Source organism: Canis aureus, chromosome 9 (genome assembly GCF_053574225.1).
Source record: "Canis aureus isolate CA01 chromosome 9, VMU_Caureus_v.1.0, whole genome shotgun sequence".
NCBI classification, from domain to species: Eukaryota; Metazoa; Chordata; class Mammalia; order Carnivora; family Canidae; genus Canis; species Canis aureus.
This window is the reverse complement of record NC_135619.1, coordinates 43,933,464-43,952,948: the sequence shown is the minus strand read 5'-3', so window position 1 is coordinate 43,952,948 and position 19,485 is coordinate 43,933,464. Positions and strand designations below refer to the sequence as shown.

Genomic DNA, 19,485 nt, shown 5'->3' with positions numbered 1-19,485 from the left:
TTTTAGAAACACAACTGTCAAAATAAACTCAGTCCTTCTCTGGGTGGCTGAAATGGGAAGATATCAATAATACAGGAACTGCTGTCGGTATGTTTTTTCTATTGAGGAAAAGGCTGATGTGTGGTAAAAGAAAACAAAACTTACAGAATAAAGCAAAGATGAGAAACAGTCCTAAGGACCTTCAAACCCTAGATCCAATATTCCTAAGGCTTCATTCTGTATTTAGATTTTGTGAGATAGCTACCCTATTATTCTTACAATAAATTTCCCCTTTACTAAAGCTAGTTCAATTTGAATCGTCACTTGCAACCAAAACAATTCTGTGATAGACTGTTACTTTGATGACCTCCAACTAACCATGCTTCCTAGTATTCCTAAGTCTCTTTCCAAGATGATTCTGGGCTAGGCCTGTGACTATCTTGACCAATAAAATGATGGTGAAAATAAAAGCTAAGCCAGTTTCAGGCCTATCCCTAATTGGCCTGGCAGCTTCTGCTTCATCCCTCTCATAATACTTGCTCGTGGAATACTTCTTGGAACCCAGCCATCACACCATGAAGCTAATGAATCAGCCATGTGGATAAATACACATGTAGGAGAACCAAGGCCCTGGAGAACAGTCCTATTTAAACCTACAGATGACTGCAGTTAAACAAGAACCCCAACTAATGCCACCTATAGCAGAACCTCTGAGTTAATTCGTAAAAATGTGAGAGACATTAAGCCGTAGTTTTAAGCCACTAAGTTTTGTGGTGGTTTATAAATGCAAACTTTAACTTATATAAAAATTCAATTCACATACCAGTAACTTAGCCTATGTTACTAAAGTGTAATTCTATGTGTTGGAGCATGGATTGTCAAACTATGCCAATTGGCCTAAGGGCTAACACTGGTCCACAATCCATTTTTATAAATATAGTTTTATTGGAATACAGTCTTGCTCATGCACTTATGTATTGTCTATGACTGCTTTCATGCTACAAGGGCAGACCTGAATAGCTGCGACAAAAATCATATAGCCCACAAAGCCCAAAATATTTACTATCTAGCCCTTTACAGAAAAAGTTTGGTAAACCTAGCATACAGTACTTGGCAAGTGTTTTTAATATATAAATGACTTAAAGTGTAAACCTATTTTACAACGAACTCCTCAAACTCAAAGGATGTATGACACTATAGTCATTTTAGTCTCACATCATGCAAAGCAAATCTCATACATGCTGAATATTTGTGTCCTCCCCAAATTCATTATGTTAAAACCTATTCCCCCAGTGGGATACGGTCTGGAGGTGTGGCCTTTGGGAAGTGATTAGGTCATGAGGATGGAATTAGTACCCTTAAAAAAGACCCAGAGACTTCCCCCCTCCCACTTCTGCCACATATGAAGACAGAAGATAGCAGTCTATCAACCAGGAAGGGGACCCTCACTGGACACCAGATCTGCTGGTAGCTTGAACTTGGACTGGCCTGCCTCCAGGACCACAAAAAAATAAATCTCGTTGCTTATAGGCTGCCCAGTCTATGGTACTTTGTTCTAACAACCCAAACGAACTAAGACAATACTGAACTGGGCTGTATTGTCTATTAACAAGTAAGGCTATCAGAATAATATATTAATCATAGTAAGGAAAATAACAGTAATAAAATCAGAGCCTTAATTATTATATGCTTATAAGTGTTCCTACTATAGAAGTATGGGGCGGGGGGGGGGCTTCATTTCAAGTTTCTTATATGTTAGATATGTAATCCACTTCTGAATTGCATTAAGAATCGGAAAGGAATGAATGTTTCCTTATGATGCATAGCTGACAGTTTTCTTTTTACCCAACAATATTTCACAGACTCATCTGCAGAAGAAGCCAAATCTAATATTAACCTAAGTCAATGATTCTCAAACTTTCCTGCCAAAAATTATCTTTGGCAATGCTCTAAATCCTATAGATTATCTTTTGGCATCTGATATTTCATAAGGTACTTCTACCTCTTTATATATAATATTCCTTTACCTTACACCCCAACTCATTGTTCCTTCAATCCAAGCATAATAAAGCCTAAGCCTTGGCTCTACCAATTAAAACTCTCCCTTCTACAAATCAACAATTATCCATGTAGTTTTATTTTGCTATTGCTTTACCACCCTGTATTAATGCACCATTTGTATAATATTTAAAATTTCTCCACTTTCTTTACTACAGAACTCTATAACACCACTACACAGATGCACATAGAGGCAGTTTTCTCCACAATTTTTTTTTTTTAAGATGTTATTTATTCATTCATGAGAGACACAGAGAGAGAGGCAGAGACACAGGCAGCGGGAGAAGCAGGCTCCATGCAGGGAGCCTGATGTGGGACTCCATCCCGGGTCTCCAGGATCACACCCTGGGCTGAAGGCGGCGCTGAAATGCTGAGCTGCCCCTCCACAGATCTTAACAAGCCTTAGAGAATATCAGAAACAGTTCCCATATATACTTTACTTTCAACCTATACCTCAAAAATCTCAAATTTTTGTCATCAGTTACTATATTACAAATATCATCTTCTGACTCTAACAGCACAAAATTTAAGCTGGAAAATAAGAATTTAGATCAAGGAGAACCTCTGTACAATACTAATCTTAAGAGGGATCCCTGGGTGACTCAGCGGTTTAGCGCCTGCCTTCGGCCCAGGGCATGATCCTGGAGACCCAGGATAGAGCCCTACAGCGGGCTCCCTACATGGAGCCTGCTTCTCCCTCTGCCTGTGTCTCTGCCTCTCTCTCTTTCTGTGTCTTGCATGAATAAATAAATAAAATCTTTAAAAAAACAAAACAAAACAATACTAATCTTTAAAAAAGCTCAGAAAAGAAAAGAACAGAAAAACAGCATGAAGACAAACCATGACTAGATCAGATATCCAAAAGCTGTATTGGTGGGGTGGCTTGCTAGCTGGCTCAATCAGTAGAGCATGTGACTCTTGAACTCGGGATCATGAGTTCAAGCCCTATGTCACATGTAGAGCTTACTTTAAAAAAAAATTAACAAAATAAAAGCTGTACTAGCTGATTTCTGTTACCATGTGTATAAAGGTAATTATTTTCTAATTTATTACAGTACATAACAACATTTAACAAGTACTTATTATATGGGCACATTCATTATACATTTACAGTTATCTCATTTATCACAACAAACCTCTAAGGCAGGCATTGGTATTATTCCCCATTTTACAGATTAAAAAACTATAGCTTAGAGAAGTTAAGTAACTCTAAAAACTTAACTTCATTTAACTTAGGTATAAATCCAGGTAGTCTAAGACAGAGCCCACCCATTCCAAGTATCTGTGTAAACCTAAAACAATATTGCTCATTAAAGGTATGTGTCTGGGGGCACCTAAGTAGCTCAGGTGGCTAATAGTCTGACTCTAGATTTTGGCTCAGGTCACGATTTCAGGATTGTGAGATGGAGCCCAACAATGGCCTCTGTGGTGAGTTGACCTGAGATTCTTTCCTTCTCTGCCTTTCCTCCCCTCCTGCCCATCATCACACAACAGTGCTCTAAAATAAAAATAAATAATTTTTTTAAAGTATACACCTTATTTTTACAATAGCTTTATTTTAAATATTTGTAAGCAAAATATTCACCACGTTTGGGGGAGTACTATAATCTTTGCTTTCCAGATGTCTGATATATCCCTATTAATTATAAAAGAAAAATATAAGCCTTCACTACCTCTAAATCACTAGTATTCTTCTAAGCTTGATTCTGTAAACCAGTTATTACACTTACATGCATGTAATTTTTATTCTAAATTTTAAGCATTTTGCAATTTGAATTCTGTAGCACATACTATTTTTTTTAATGATTTTATTTATTTATCCATGAGAGACACAGAGAGAGAGAGTCAGAGACCTAGGCAGAGGGAGAAGCAGGCTTCATGAAAGGAGCCAGATGCGAGACTCGATCCCAGAACTCCAGGATCATGCCCTGAGCTGAAGGCAGACGCTCAACCGCTGAGCCACCCAGGCATCCCTGTAGCACATACTATTGAAGGAAATAAAATTGCACATATTATGCAGTGGAACTAACAAACATTTATTTCCATTTTTACTTGGTATGAATGTCAGTGTCTTTTTCTAGTAATTTTTCCCATTTGAAGTAAAAAAGGCAATTTAGATCAATAACTGTGCTGTCAGGGATCCCTGGGTGGCGCAGCGGTTTGGCGCCTGCCTTTGGCCCGGGGCGCGATCCTGGAGACCCGGAATCAAATCCCACGTCGGGCTCCCTGCATGGAGCCTGCTTCTCCCTCTGCCTGTGTCTCTGCCTCTCTGTCTCTCTCTGTGTGACTATCATGAATAAATAAATAAAATCTTAAAAAAAAAAAAAAATAACTGTGCTGTCAGTAACAGATTGTAGATAATATGAATACAAGCCATAAGAGAATGGTAAACATGAAGTATGTTCTGAGTTTGAAATTAGTAAGATTTTAGAGCTGAAGGAGATTTTAAAGCATCTCTTTGACTTTACATTTCACAGATAACAATACCAAACTCCCACTGGAAAAGTCCCAAGCAGAACTTGATCCATGTAGTAATAACAGAACCAAGACTGGACTGTCTAGTTTTTGCCATCATAGATTTTCTGAATAAGATAATATATTCAGGGGATCCCTGGGTGCTCAGCGGTTCAGCACCTGCCTTTGGCCCAGGGTGTGATCCTGGAGTCCCGGGATGGAGTTCTGCATAAAGCTCCCAGCATGGAGCTTGCTTCTCCCTCTGCCTGTGTCTCTGCCTCTCTCTCTCTCTCTCTCTCTCTTTCTCTATCATGAATAAATAAATAAAATCTTTAAAAAAATAATATATTCATCCAATATTTTAATGATGGGGGAAAATATGTCTGTATGTGCACATCCAAAATAAAAGAATTATTTTTCACAATAGAGATTATTATAGGTAACCACTACTTCTATGGCAAAAAGCTAAAAGAATAAATAGAAGGGTCTCACACAGACTTCCAGAAAATCAACTGGAGGGGAAAAAACACAATTTCCCAAAGAAGTAAATCTGGTGTGCCTTGAAAAAGTGTTTCTCAAAGAGTTTTAGAAATATTAGACTAACTAAAGTTTGACAGGATCCACAATTGTAATATTACTCACATCTGCTAATATGCTTTAATAAACTACGAATCTCCAAAAGAAGGGATATGTTATTTAGCACTTTCCAAATTTATTTGAAAATAAAAATCTCTTCATACCATACCTATTTTAACATCTCCCAGAAAAGTGTTGCTAGAACAAAATTTAGAAAACAGTGCGATTGTTTGTAGAAAAAAAGACTAATGATCCATAACTGATCATAAGTTTAAAATAAAGCGACATAAAACAGCTGTTGCAAAAACTAGTAAAATCTAACTCTCTATTACATGTATACTACTGTTCTAAAATCTCCTTAGATAAGCATTCATATACACAGCATGAAAAAGTCAAAGTTAGTCATTGTTAATTAACATGTCAATTAGTCACTGTGTATATTAGGGAGGCCTGAATTTAATCCACCAATTCTTTTTTTTTAACTCACTAATTCTTACACCTTAACTTGTTCCAGTTCGAAATCATAACTATCTGCCAGAGAACCATTTTCATGGAGGAAGCAGGAGAATGAGGAAAAGGGGCAGATATAATAAATTATATTCTTAGGGAAAAAAAGAAAGCAAAAAGTCATCAAGACTCGAGGGAACTTCTAGCAAAAGAACTGTCTGCCCAAGTACATTTTTCCCTTTCTAGTAGCAGAAACTCCACTACTTTTAGAGGCTCACCTTTCCCTTTTCTATGTGATTCTGGTGAGGCTGCCTAATCAGAGTCCCACTCCCAAGATAGACATGTGATACGGACACGGCTCATCACAGTCCTCCCTCTCCTAGTCATAATGATTGACTCAAAGATGGACATGTGAGCCAAGCCAGGAAATGGAGCATCTACATGAAGGAAATCAGCTTGCACCATGCTCAGAAAAACAAAGCATATTTTGAAGTGGAGAATAAAGAAATGATTACCCCAGGGGTGCCTGGGTTAAGTGCCTGAGGCTTAGGTCTCGATCCCAGGGTTCTGTGATCAAGCCCCACATGGGCCTCCCTATTCAGCATGAGCCTCCTTCTCCCTCTCTCTCCTCCCCTCACCCTTATGCGCTCTCTCTAATAAATAAATAAATATTTTTTTTAAAAAATGCATGATCACATTAACTCCCTGATCCTACTGCCTGAGACTCTATAGTCAATTCTTCCTCTATACTCTGTGACAATGTAAATTAATAACTTCCCATTTTAACTTAAGCTAATTTTGAGCTCAGTATCTGTCATCTGTAATAAAAAGGTCCTAATCCATACATGTAATTCAATAAAGAGATCTCAAAAGAACTTGTAAAGATTAAAAAGCAAAAAAAAAGTGGGGGGGGGGGAGAATACTAATTACAATTAGTACATCCTTTTTGGAAGGCAGGTTTGTAATTTCTATCAAAATTTTAAAATTCATATATCTACCTAAAAATTATAATAATCTCACATTTTAAAAAATTCACAAATATGCTATGATGAATGTATAAGGTTACTGTCTATAACATCTGTCACAGTGAAAAATTAGAAATTTTGAGGATTGATGATTAAATACTGCATAACCTTTGATGCAATATGAGAGACCCATTAAAAAGAAAAATGTGTATCTATATGAACTTATCTTTACATGCCAAGGAGTATAACATAATGGTTAAAACCTTACACTCTAGGAAGAGACTACATGGGTTCAATTTGCAGCTTGGCCTTTAAACTTTGCTTCTTACCATAGTAATTTGAGCAAATTACTTAATCTCTCTCTGCTACAATTTCTTCAACTGTAATAGTGATATTATTATGAGGATTAAATGAATTAATAGGCTCTATTAACAGGCTCAGAAAAGTATTTCATTTTTGGTAAGCTCTCAACAAAATTAACTATTATTATTTTCACTAAGATGAAAAGATGTCCGGGATCCCTGGGTGGTGCAGCGGCTTGGTGCCTGCCTTTGGCCCAGGGCGCGGTCCTGGAGACCCGGGATCGAATCCCACGTCGGGCTCCCGGTGCATGGAGCCTGCTTCTCCCTCTGCCTGTGTCTCTGCCTCTCTCTCTGTGTGCCTATCATAAATAAATAAAAGTTTAAAAAAAATTAAAAAAAAAAAAAAAAAAGATGAAAAGATGTCCAAGACGTGCTGAAAAGGGAGGGAGGTGCAAAATACTAGGTATAAGCAAAGATCACAAATTCAAATGACTACAGAGCTAGACAAAGAATATAAATACGTTAAATGGGAGTTGTGAGAAACTGGAGAATAAATGCCATTTCCAGGGGACAACCACTCTAGCCAACTATTGTCATGTCATATGAGAAAGAGCTTATTGTTGCTGAATTTTAAAAAATTCAGCAACAATTTTAAACAATTTTAAATAATTTTAAAAAGCTAAAAATTATGGTTAAATATGAAATATACCTTTTTTTAAATGCTGAATTTTAAAAAGCTAAAATTATGGTTAAATATGAAATATACCTTTTTTTAAATGTTAGAAACCTACTTTGTAAAGATTTATTATTTATTTGAGTGAGAGAGAGAGCTCGCATGCACATGAGTGGAGGAGGAACAGAGGGAAAGAATCTAAGCAGACTCCTTGCTGAGCATGAAGCCTGATGTGGGGCTCCATCTCACAACCCCTGAGATTATGACCAGAGCCCAAACCAAGAGTGGGATATTCAAATGACTGAGCCACCCAGAAAGACGCAAAGACACTTTCTTGTAAAAACACAGCAGGAGCCTAATGAAGCATATGTACTGGGTCAGTTATGGCCATTGGTCTGCCAATTTGCAAACTGTGATGTAATAAATATATGCTTGTATATGAGAATAAACACAAAAATAAAAATAAAAAAAACAAAAATAAAAATCTTAAAAATGATTAACACTAGAGAGAGAATAATAGGGCTTAATTTCACACTTCACTTTTCTGTAGTTTTACATATCTTACAACACAAATATACTCCGTAAATTTTTTAAACTCATTAAAAATATGGTAGGAATTTAGAAGCTGTCCCACTTCCAACTAAATTCAAATGTAACTACTATTGTGGGGATATTTTAATTTTATCAAAGCGTAATTTTTAAAATTTGCATTAGAATCAAAATTCACAGGAAACCTCGGTGGTTCAGCGGTTGAGTTGTCTGTCTTTGGCTCAGGGCCTGATCCTGGATTCCTGGGATCGAGTCTCACATTGGGCTCCTTGCATGGAGCCTGCTTCTCCTCCCTCTTCCTGTGTCTCTGCCTTTCTGTGTCTCTCATGAATAAATAAAATCCATTTAAAAAAAGAATCAAAATTCACTATTGGCTCCTCTAAGTGGAGGCAGATTAGGTGATCACATTTTTAAAATGTTTCATCTTTTTTTTTTTAAGATTTTATTTATTTATTCATGAGAGACACACACATACACAGAGAGAGAGAGAGAGGCAGAGACATAGGCAGAGGGAAAAGCAGGCTCCATGCAGGGAGCCTGACGCGGGACTCGATCCCAGAGTATCCAGGATCACACCCTAGGATGAAGGTGGCGCTAAACCGCTGAGCCATCCGGGCTGCCCATGTTTCATCCTTTTTGTCTGAAAATAGTATGTATCCTATTCAATTTCTTGTGTCTAAGATATCTAAAAGTTCTTAACCTGAATTAAACTTTAAAGATCATTAATTCCAATTTTACTTTTTTCTTACTGTTTATTTAAAAAAAAAAGAAGAACTTAACAATACATTTCTATTTAGAATTCAAAGGTCTCCTCCTTTCACAAGTTTCTGCATTTCTATTAGCATTTTCAGCATCAGGCAGACACGATTAGCCATGATCCTAAAATCTCAAAGTACAAAGAAACAAGTAAATTTATTTTGGTCTTATAGTAATAACCATTCATCCTCTGATACCCTTAGCCCCAAAGTGAAAACAATTATTCTTTAGACCTGCAAGTCTAACTGGATGTCCTATCATATATAATTCTTAGTAAGGCTGTGTTTCCCAAGGGTATAGTAGATTAGAAACTAGAAGGTGAAGGGCAATTTATAAAGGTTGTAAGGATTAAATAACATGTGCCAAATGCCTAGCACAAATAGAACATATTTAGGCTATGTATATAGGCCTAATAAATGTTAGCTATATTTATTTAAAACCTGATGGAACAAAAAGTAATTAAATTACGTTCAACCACTTCTATCTTAGAAAGCAGGAGTATATAATGGTTTAAAAATTTGAGTCAAAAACGGCTTACCATGAAAACAATTTTGGCATTTATACGTGTCATTTACATCAAAGATAAAATATAGAAGCACTTTTGCAACATAAATGAAGCATGAACTTGTCAATATCCAACTTGACTAAACGGCATCCTCCTGTTAATGCTAAAATATAAGCTCCAAGAAGACAAGAACTGTATCTGTCTTATTCACTACTGAATCCCTCACTTTAGCACTGAGCCTGGCACACAGGTGTTGAATACTGAATACATTACATTATTTCCTTTGTTCTTCACATTAACCCTATTCAAAGCTAAGGAAACTGAAGTAAAATGTAATTAACAGTCTTGAAAGTGGTAGGGGGCACCTGAGTGGCTCAGTCGGTTAAGCGTCCAACTCTTGATCTCAGCTCAGGTCTTGATCTCACAGTCATGAGTTCAAGCCCTTGGATGGGCACTACACTGGAAGTGGAGCCTACTTTAAAAAGAAGAAGGGAGGGAGGAAAGGGCAGAAGAGGTAGAACTTCTGACTCCTATTTTATGCTATTTTGCTATTTTGACTATCAGAACTGACCTTCAAAATAACATTTTCAGAATTTCTTCAATCTACAAGCTTTTCCTTTTTTAAGATGACATTTTTTAATTACTCTAAAATAATCCTCATACAGACTTGCCCATCAACTAAGAAGCAATATATCAAATCTGATAGTATAAGAATGTATCAAATACACATTATTAATATCATCCTCTTACTGGTAATACATTAAAAAATACAAAACCCTAAACTGTTTTCTTAGTAACAATGAAGTTCTCATTTACCTAAATGTTTCTGGGTATCTGCTTACTAAGCCACTAAGTGTCACATCACCCAATTTTTTATTAAACATCTATGCAATGACTTCATTAATTGGTGCTATGACAAAAGGGCACAAAAAAAGTAAAGCACACAATCATCCCTTTCAAGAACTTTGAAATCTACTTTGACTAAGATGTTTCTACATGAAGCTGTTAGCAAACTACATCAAAGCAAAATATGATGAGGAAAGGAAGTAAAGGTTATTGAATATTTACTCCAAGTTAGACATACATTGTAGGCATTTTCACATACATTATCTCAGATCTTACAACTCTGTGAAATAAGTATTGCCACCTTCATTTTGGAGAAGAAAACTGAAATTCAAAGAGATTTTAAATGACTTCCCAAAACAAAAAGCAAATCTGGGTCTAAAATCCAAGTCTGTCTGATTCCAAAGAACTTTTTTTCTTTAGACTACACCTTGCAGCCTCCCACATATACATGATTATAGGGTATAGACAACATTTATAAATACTTTAGGAAAACAAAGACATCATTGTAGAGAATAGTTCCTAGGATTTTGTTGAGGAAGGGAGGCTTGAGCTGAGTCTGAAATTAAGTGTAGGACTGAAACTATTGATAACAAAAAGATTAATAATGCCACATAAATTTCTAAATAAAAAAAATCTAAATATTTTTCCTTCAGTTTATACTCACAGGACTTAATCTCTGAATTTTTTTTTTAATATTTTAGTATTTTAACTTATTTGGAAAAGACTTTATTTATTTTTTAATTTTTATTTATTTATGATAGTCACACACAGAGAGAGAGAGAGAGAGAGGCAGAGACACAGGCAGAGGGAGAAGCAGGTTCCATGCACCGGGAGCCCGACGTGGGATTCAATCCCAGGTCTCCAGGATCGCGCCCTGGGCCAAAGGCAGGCGCCAAACCGCTGCGCCACCCAGGGATCCCTAATCTCTGAAATTTTTATCTTTTCTTTCATTTCTTATTCTCTTGCATTTTTTCTGTATAATTTACCTCCTTCCATAATAATTCTTATTATTGAGACAAAAAATATTAACTAAGTTTGATATCCTGTATTTCTCCTTCTAACTATTCAAGGTAGAAGGATAAAAATATATTGCCAGGAGAGCTTAAGGTGATCTTAGAGAATGACTTCTGGTTAGTGGTAAGAAAAGCAAAGAGAGAATTAAGTTAATACTACAGAACTTTACTGGCCAAACTGGCATTAGAAAGCAAGTCTTCGGGATCCCTGGGTGGCACAGCGGTTTGGCGCCTGCCTTTAGCCCGGGGCGCGATCCTGGAGACCCGGGATCGAATCCCACGTCGGGCTCCCTGCATGGAGCCTGCTTCTCCCTCTGCCTGTGTCTCTGCCTCTCTGTCTCTCTCTGTGTGGCTATCATGAATAAATAAATAAAATCTTTAAAAAAAAAAAAAAAAAAAAGAAAGCAAGTCTTCTAAGTGTTCTTCCCATGACCTAGTGCTCCCTAAATTTTTGGTGCCATAGTACTAATAACAGAGGAGATTGATGAGGCCTGCAGTTATATAATGGGTTCACTTGAAATTCCTTTGAAGTTTCTAATTTTATCTTAACAGCTCATATCAATTCTACATCCTGTTCCTAATTTACTCATACTTATCTTAACCTTAAAGTGACTTAAATTACATATTCTCAAAATTGACACTTTAAGTATTACGTTGGTTACCATAGTTTAGATTCTAAGGCTTAGAATCCATAAAGAATATCCCTTGACACAGTGTCATGGACACAATATGAGAAGCAGGAACAAACTGTGTAATATTCCTTTTTACTATATCTCATTTCCTTGCTCTTTATTTTTCAAATTAGGAAATTTTTTAAAAGCATAGTACGTTTCATTCCATTCTTTCAAAATGCATACTTACTGGCAAAACTATAATTCTTGGGGTGGAGCTATTTATTTTAATTACAAAACTTTCAAGAAATTTTACTTAATTAAAATTAATTAGTTAAATACAAATTAACTTATGAATTCATTAAACAACTTCTACATGAAGACACTTCATTAGACTTTGGCTTTTGGAGTCAGTGCTCAAAAATTAAGTAAGTTTCCATGCTATCCATATTAGCTACAGTCCCAATTACTTTTGAGCAGGTTAAATAATCTTTTCTTCTTCTTTGTTATTTATCTTTTCTGCCTAGATGTGAAGGAAAAAAAATCCCTTATGGTTTTATTACTTTCTTTTTTAAGGTCTCTTTTTTTTTTTTTTTTTTAAGAGCTCAAATTCCAAATATGTTTCCTCGTTCTTCAATCCTATTTACAGAAATGAAGTACAGGTTCTATCTATTTTATTTACTGTTTCAAAAAGCACCCTATTCACCTTAAATAGTAATCTATCACCAGTAATAAAAATAGACTCATTCTTATTTCTCCTCAGTAACAAACTGCTGATTCTCCACCGTATATAACTCAGTTAATGTCAAATTGTCATATGTGGTTTTAATATAGTTAAAACTCTTAATATGTAACAACATAGGTACTAATAGTTGGTAAAGTCTTTAGCCAGTGATGAAAGTAGTATATGCATTAGAAATTAACTTATGGGCGCCTGGGTGGCTCTGTCAGTTAAACATCTCCTTCGGCTCAGATCATGAACCCAGGGTTCTGAGACCAAACTGGCCTCTGGTTCCCTGCTCCACAAGGAGTTTGCTTCTCCCTCTCCCTTTAACCCTCCCCCCTGCTCATGGGCTCTCTCTCAAATAAATAAATAAAATCTTATTAAAAAATAATAAATTAACTTAATGATTTCCTACTTTAGCTAAACACTTAATTCTCTAATACATTGTTTCCAACCAAAAAATCATGAAGGAGGGCAGCCCCGGTGGCGCAGCGGTTTGGCGCTGCCTGCAGCCCAGGGCGTGATCCTGGAGACCCTGGATCAAGTCCCACGTGGGGCTCTCTGCATGGAGCCTGCTTCTCCCTCTGCCTGTGTCTCTGCCTCTCTCTCTGTATCTCTCTATGAATAAATAAATAAAATCTTTATAAAAAAAAAATCATGAAGGATGACCTAGTTTAAGAAACAGGATTCTTTCTAACAATAATCATACAGATCAATATTGGTACACACAATTCCTTTTGGTAAGATTCAGGTTTGGTTTGCAATACTAATTTGCCTACTTAATGACAACATCTATTCTCAAAACAAAGATATATAAATATATATATTTATCAATAGGCTTTTGAGAAAATAATATGAAAACTTATAATGTAAGAGGATAAACTTGAGGAATCAAACAAAGTTAAGTCTAGAACAGTTCAAGCATTTGATTATAATCTCCTTGGCTTAAAATTTGTTTTTTAATATTTTGAATGACTTTATTTATGAATGCTTAAAATACTCCCTATATGTGCCTAATATTTTTAGTGTTCTATTTTACAATTAGTCTTTGATCTCTCTTACTCTCTTATCTAGTCTTATATTTGTTCTAATATCTTTCACTGATTACAGATCTACAGCTTAGTGCAATAAAAACGTATACTACTAGAGCAAAAAAGTGATTTTAAAATTCTCTTTCCTGGGCAGCCCCGGTGGGGTGTGATCCTGGAGACCCGGGATCGAGTCCCATGTCGGGCTCCCTGCATGGACCCTGCTTCTCCCTCTGCCTATGTCTCCGCCTCTCTCTCTCTCTCTCTCTCTCTCTCTCTGTGTGTCTGTCATGAATAAATAAATGAAATCTTAAAAAATAAAATAAGTAAAATAAAATTCTCTTTCCTAAAAATGTGTCATTTTCTCATCCATACTACTTTTAGTGAAAATTTAGGTAACGGATTTTCACCGTTAGCTAAGTGCTAAATGCTTTGGTACTGAACAATATTAGCAAAGGCTAGCTAATACAACATTAAATATGGAACATCACCTATCTCATTCTATATTATATAAATATATTCATTATTTTTCTAATGTTTCTGTGGAGCTCTTACAGTTGTAGAAATAGTGTGCTGCCTTGTTAAACCGTTTTCTTTAGAAAAAGTAGAATGTAGGTGAAAAGTGACACATTAAAATATAATCATTCTGCTATGCAATCGTTAAGAATGGCTGTAAGTATAATTACTATTAATGTTACGGGGGGGGGGGGAAAGCAGGGAATCCTACATCTCTCCTCATCTTGTTTCTGGCTTCAAAGCAGCAAATACCTGTTTATTTGCCTTTTATTATGTGTGCATCATCACATTACCTTTAGTGCCTGTTATAAATAGCAGTAGAAGTAGAAAGCATTAGAAACACATACATTAAAAACTGGATCTTATGTCACCAAAGATCATAAACCTTCGTTTCTAACAAATCAACATAAGATAGTTACTAACAAAGCTATTATTCTTACAGATGGGCAATAACTGTCAATCTAAAATGTTTCCACAATAGCCAATTTTTTATATACATAAATGCTCCCATTTTCCTGATCAAAAATAATTTGTATAACTAAAATAACCATGTTACACTAATTATTATTATCTAATTTCCAAATCTAAAATGATTCAAGATCATCAAGCAAAAAAGAAATGCCATTGCTAAATACTGTCCTACCACTGTTTCAAAATTCTATTTGATGAGAAGTTTCAATAGACTGCATACATTTATTTGCAAAATTCATAGCTGAGATAAAGACTAAAAAAATCTAAAGGATGGAAAATTTCAAAGCATAAATATTATCTTTCAACAGATAATAAAAAATGTCAAAAAGAAAGTCAATTAAAAACTTGGAGAAATGACCATACAATGTCACCAAAATACAAACACATTGTAAAATGTGTGCATGGGTAGACAATACTTTCAAACACCTTTGTAAAATAGATAAAATATTTAAAATCAATATTTATTATAAAGCATGCAGAAGATAGTTTATAAAATAAGCCCTCTGCCTTTAAGAGAGTCACAAATTATAACTCATAAAATCAGTTTTAAGTGTGGCTTCTTAATTCAATTTTCTTTTTTTTTAATATTTTATTTATTTATTCATGAGAGACACAGAGAGAGAGAGAGAGGCAGAGACACAGGCAGATGGAGAAGCAGGCCCCATGCAGGGAGCCAGATGTGGGATTCGATCCTGGGTCTCCAGGATCACGCTCTGGGCTGAAGGCGGCGCAAACCGCGGAGCCACCGGGGCTGCCCCTTAATTCAATTTTCTTAAGTATGAAATCAGTTCAATAGAGAAAACCTTTACATAGTGAAACTGAAAAACATGAAGTTCTACAAGACACAAATACACAATATAGCTTCATTTTTGTAGGCTTTTAGTTTTTTGGTTTTGGGGGTAGGTTTCTTTTGCACAAAATCACATGGAATATCAAGACCACAAACATTAAGCTGTCTGTAAAGAAATCCTCTAATTGCAGACAAAGGGCTGGCGCTCTTTCCTCTGATTCTTCTGTTTCCAGGCTCCATCAGAAAAAAAAAAAAAAAAAAAAAACTTTTCTAGTAAAAACATGTTATTTCTGACTTCAAATATCCATATTATCAGCACATCCTATTGTCTTCAATTACCACCTATCCCAAATCCATAACTTCCTTTTTGTTCCTTCAGCTACATCCTTATTCTTGACCCTAGACTTTTCCCTATAAAGTACCATACCTCATTCTCATGAGACAGCTTCTCCAGATTACCTTTAACTCCACTGCCAAAGTTATCTTCTCTCCTTGACATTTTGCCTGTGCCACCCACCTATTCCATCTAAGCTTTTCAAGGTCTTTGAGTTACACTTTTATTCTGCTCAAGAGCCTCATCCTCACAAACATTATTCATTTATAAGGGGGCCACTGACTTTCAACTTCTCTTTAAAATGCCAGTTTTTTCGCACCTTTGGTAAATGAACCAAATTCTCTCTTCAAGTAGTTAGTTATATTTGCTCCTAATCCATCCTGGAATGGAATTCTTTTTACATTTAGGCCTCAAACACACAGGTAATTTCTTTAAACAACTGTAGCACAATAATTACATACATTGTTTCTTTACTTATTTGCAAACCAATATTATCCCTATTGGTCTGTAGGGATAGAGATAAGGGCTATAGCTTTCAAAGCACTCTGTAAGTGTGTTACTTGACCCAGGTAAGATGATTCACAAAATAAAACTATTAGGGAAATAGTTCAAATGAACAAAAAGGTATACGGTGTTGTTGTTGTTGTTGTTGTTGTTGTTGTTTTAATTGCTGTGGTTTAACATGAAAACAGTTTTGACCTTTCATTTCCATGGACAGCTGAAATACTTTGTGGTTTCTATAAAGCTTCATTATTACTACTCTAATAACCTTCAAAACCGTCTGGAATTCGAAGTGCAAGTTGAAGGCTGATATAGGCTATACATTTTTACACTCCGCGATTAGATTCTTTGAAAATCAGCAATGTCAACTCTAAGAATTCTGATACAACTGAAATCTTCACACAAGGCAACAGTGTCAGCACCAAAAGAAGAGAACAGCGCATCATTTGATTTTTGGGGGGTTCCCTTCCCTGCAACTGGTTTAGACTAGCTTCTCCATCCCAGGGGCTTTCGATTAGGAAAATTCAATAAATCACCATTAATAACTGGAAGGAATACCAGGGCAAGGCAACCCTTTTATTTAAAAGACAGGAAGGGGTGCCAACGGTTATCTCCTCAGCAGCCAAATTAAGCTTTAGCGCTCAGTATCTACCGACTGATTTTTTTTTTCTACCTAATAAAAGCAAGTCTCATCCAATTTAGTCCCTTCCCGAGCACCGTCTCAACCTGTCAGAATTTGACAAGATGAAAAAAAAAAAAAAAAATCAAGGAGTGAGGGGCGGGGGACGGGGGAGACACAAGGATTCCCGTCTACATCTCTTCTTTTTCCGAAATCTCAGCAGTGTGTCTCGGATTTCCTTCATTCCCAACTAAGCCCTCAGATTCCAAATATAGTTCTTTAACCCCCACCTCGCCACTGGATTACACATAAACCTTGCCAATGACAGAGCCACGGCAGAAACCCCTACAAATTGGCTTGCTCTTCATCTCGGAAGTCATGCCCTGCAGCAACTGCCTATCGCCGAACGGAGAGATATTACCCAAATACAACGCAACGGAATCAGACATGCAGAGCACACACACGGCTCCTGCGAGGGAGGGAAACGAGACCCAGGAAAAGTGCGCTCCTCGCAAGCCTCGGGACCATCCGGAGAGGGGGCGGCGGGGGGGGGGGGATTACTAGAAGGGAGGGGGACACAGGAGCCCAAGTCGGGGAATCCTACTCTCTCAAGTAAAAAGCCCCAGCCGCAGGGTGCAGCCCGTCCCTCTAAGAAAACGAAGAGGTGGGCAGCGGGCCCTTTGGTCGGGGAGGCGGAATGCGGACACTTTCCGAGGTCTGAGAACAAGCGGTGTCCTACCTCTGGAGAGACCAGGAGTGTCCCATGGGTGGCTGAGGGGACGCCCCGCGGGCCAGGGGCAGCCTAAGGCAGAGCAGAGTTTCGCCTGACAGTCACCCGGGTCGTGTTCGGCCGGTGCCTCGGGCAGGCACGGCTAGAGCGGTGCGGGGCCGCCGGAGGAGGGGGAGGGGAAGGAGGGGGTGGACACGGGAATCCCCCCTCTCTGCGCTGAGCATTGGCGGAGGCAGCGCGCCGGCCAGTCAGTCAGAGCCGCGTGCTTCTGGCTGCGGGGCCGGGATCCCGCCGCCCGCACCGGCAGCAAGGAGCCCCGCAGCGCCCGCCGCACCGCACCGCGCCGGCCCCTCAGTCCCCCGGGGCCAGGGACGTGGGCTGCGAAGGCACCGGGGCCTGGCGCCCCGCGGGCCGGCTCCAGCTCCCGGGGGAGGGGGGGCCGCAGGAACACCCCAACCTCCGTCAGCTCTCAGCGGTTGTAAAACGCCCGCCCCCCCCCCCGGCCCCCTCCTCAGCCTTCCCTCCTCCCGAGGCCGCAGAGAAGAAGTCACCACAGGCGAGAAGCCCGGGACCAGTCGGGGACAGCGGCCGCGGCGGTCCAGGACCTCCTTCCCCGGTTACCTGTGAGGACTCCGACACGGATCTGATGGTCGTGGTTAGTGAGGATCATTCCCTCGGTCGCCATGTTTCCCAGCGCAGTCACCGCACTGACAGGAGCCGGGAGAAGCCGGAGCCCGGAGCGCGCGGGCCGGGAGCGCGCTCGCCTCGGAGAGCGCGAGAGCGAGAGCGCCCGAGGAGCTCGCGGCGAGCGGAGAAGGACGGGAGGCGGCCAGGCTGTCCGCGGCCTGCGCGGGGTAGAGGCCGGGCCGGGAGCGCGCGAGTCCCCGGCGTGGGGGGCGGAGTCAGGGCGCGCGACCCCGAGTCCAGGTCGGAGGCGGCTCGCGGCGGGTGGGGGTCACGGCGGCCGCGGGGCCGGAGCGCGCGGAGGCGTCCGAGGGAGGCGGTGGAAACGCGGCCGGCTGGCTAGCAGGGGAGTGGAGGGAGAGGCGTGCACACGCTCGGCCGGCTGCGGGGGCGGACTCGGGGGCAGGGGCGGAGCTACACCGCGAGGCGTGGAACTCGTGGAGAGTGAGGGGAGGCGTGAGAGCCCGGCTGCGGAGTACCGGGAGCGGGAAGGAGGCGGCCCAGCCTGAAAAGGCCCGGGGAGCGCTCCTGGGCGCGCGAGTAGCGCCCGATTGGCTGGAGAACGCGGCGCGGGTGCGCGCGGGACGCGAACGCAGCCTCGGCTGAGGCCCAGACAGAAGCAATCCCCTGCCGAGCCCGCGCCTCGTCCGCCTCGTCGTCGGTGTGAGCGGCGGGGCAGCCCTCCCGAGGGGACGAGGGAAGGACTCCGCGCGCGGGGCCTCTCCTCGAAGCCCTCGGGCGCGGCCAGCCGACCCCTGAAAGCGCCAGGGCATCTGGAAGTGGCCTGGAAAGCTGCAGGGTGGCCGAACAGTGGCCCCGAGACCGGGAGACCGCCGTGGGGGAAGGAGGGGTTCTCCTGTCGCCTCACCTTCCCGCCTGCTTCCTCAGTCGGCTCGCCCGGCCCGGCCCGGCCCGGCCCGGCCGCAGGATGTCCGCTTCTCCGGGCCTTAGGATCCCGTCTCCGAGTCGCTCCCCACTGGACGAGCCTCACGAGCGAAGCAGAGCATCTTCAATGGGGATACCTGGCTTTTCTCCCTCCCGCTGCCCCCTGGTTTCCCGGCCTTATGCTGCATCACCACGGCCTCTGCCTTTCGATGAAAATCTTTGTGAATCAGAAAGAAGAACATGTTCCTCGCCCCTGAACCACGATCGCAATCCGTGACAGATCTCATTTCAGTACTTGTGGGATGTGAGAGTACCATGAAAATAGCTTTTGTCGCCACTTTTCATGTCCCTTTCAAAAATGTGTTATTAATCACCTGTGGCTATTTTCACATCGGTTCCTTAGTCCCTTTCTAGCCCTTTTCAACTTCCGAATTTGAAAAATTCACATATTTTTTTTTTCTCCTTCTGT

At 40.0% G+C, this 19,485-nt stretch overlaps 1 protein-coding gene across 12 annotated transcripts in view; it reads right to left on the bottom strand.

Annotated features, from left to right (window-relative positions):
• The window catches only part of GPHN (gephyrin), a 620,043-nt gene extending 601,758 nt beyond the window's left edge, over window positions 1–18,285 (bottom strand). For all 12 annotated transcript variants that reach the window (XM_077909682.1, XM_077909670.1, XM_077909673.1 and 9 more), the window contains exon 1: window positions 18,069–18,285. In XM_077909682.1, coding sequence (XP_077765808.1) covers window positions 18,069–18,132 — 64 coding nt within the window. In that variant the 5' untranslated portion in view covers window positions 18,133–18,285. The remainder of the gene's footprint in view (window positions 1–18,068) is intronic.
• Window positions 18,286–19,485: the final 1,200 nt, after the last annotated feature.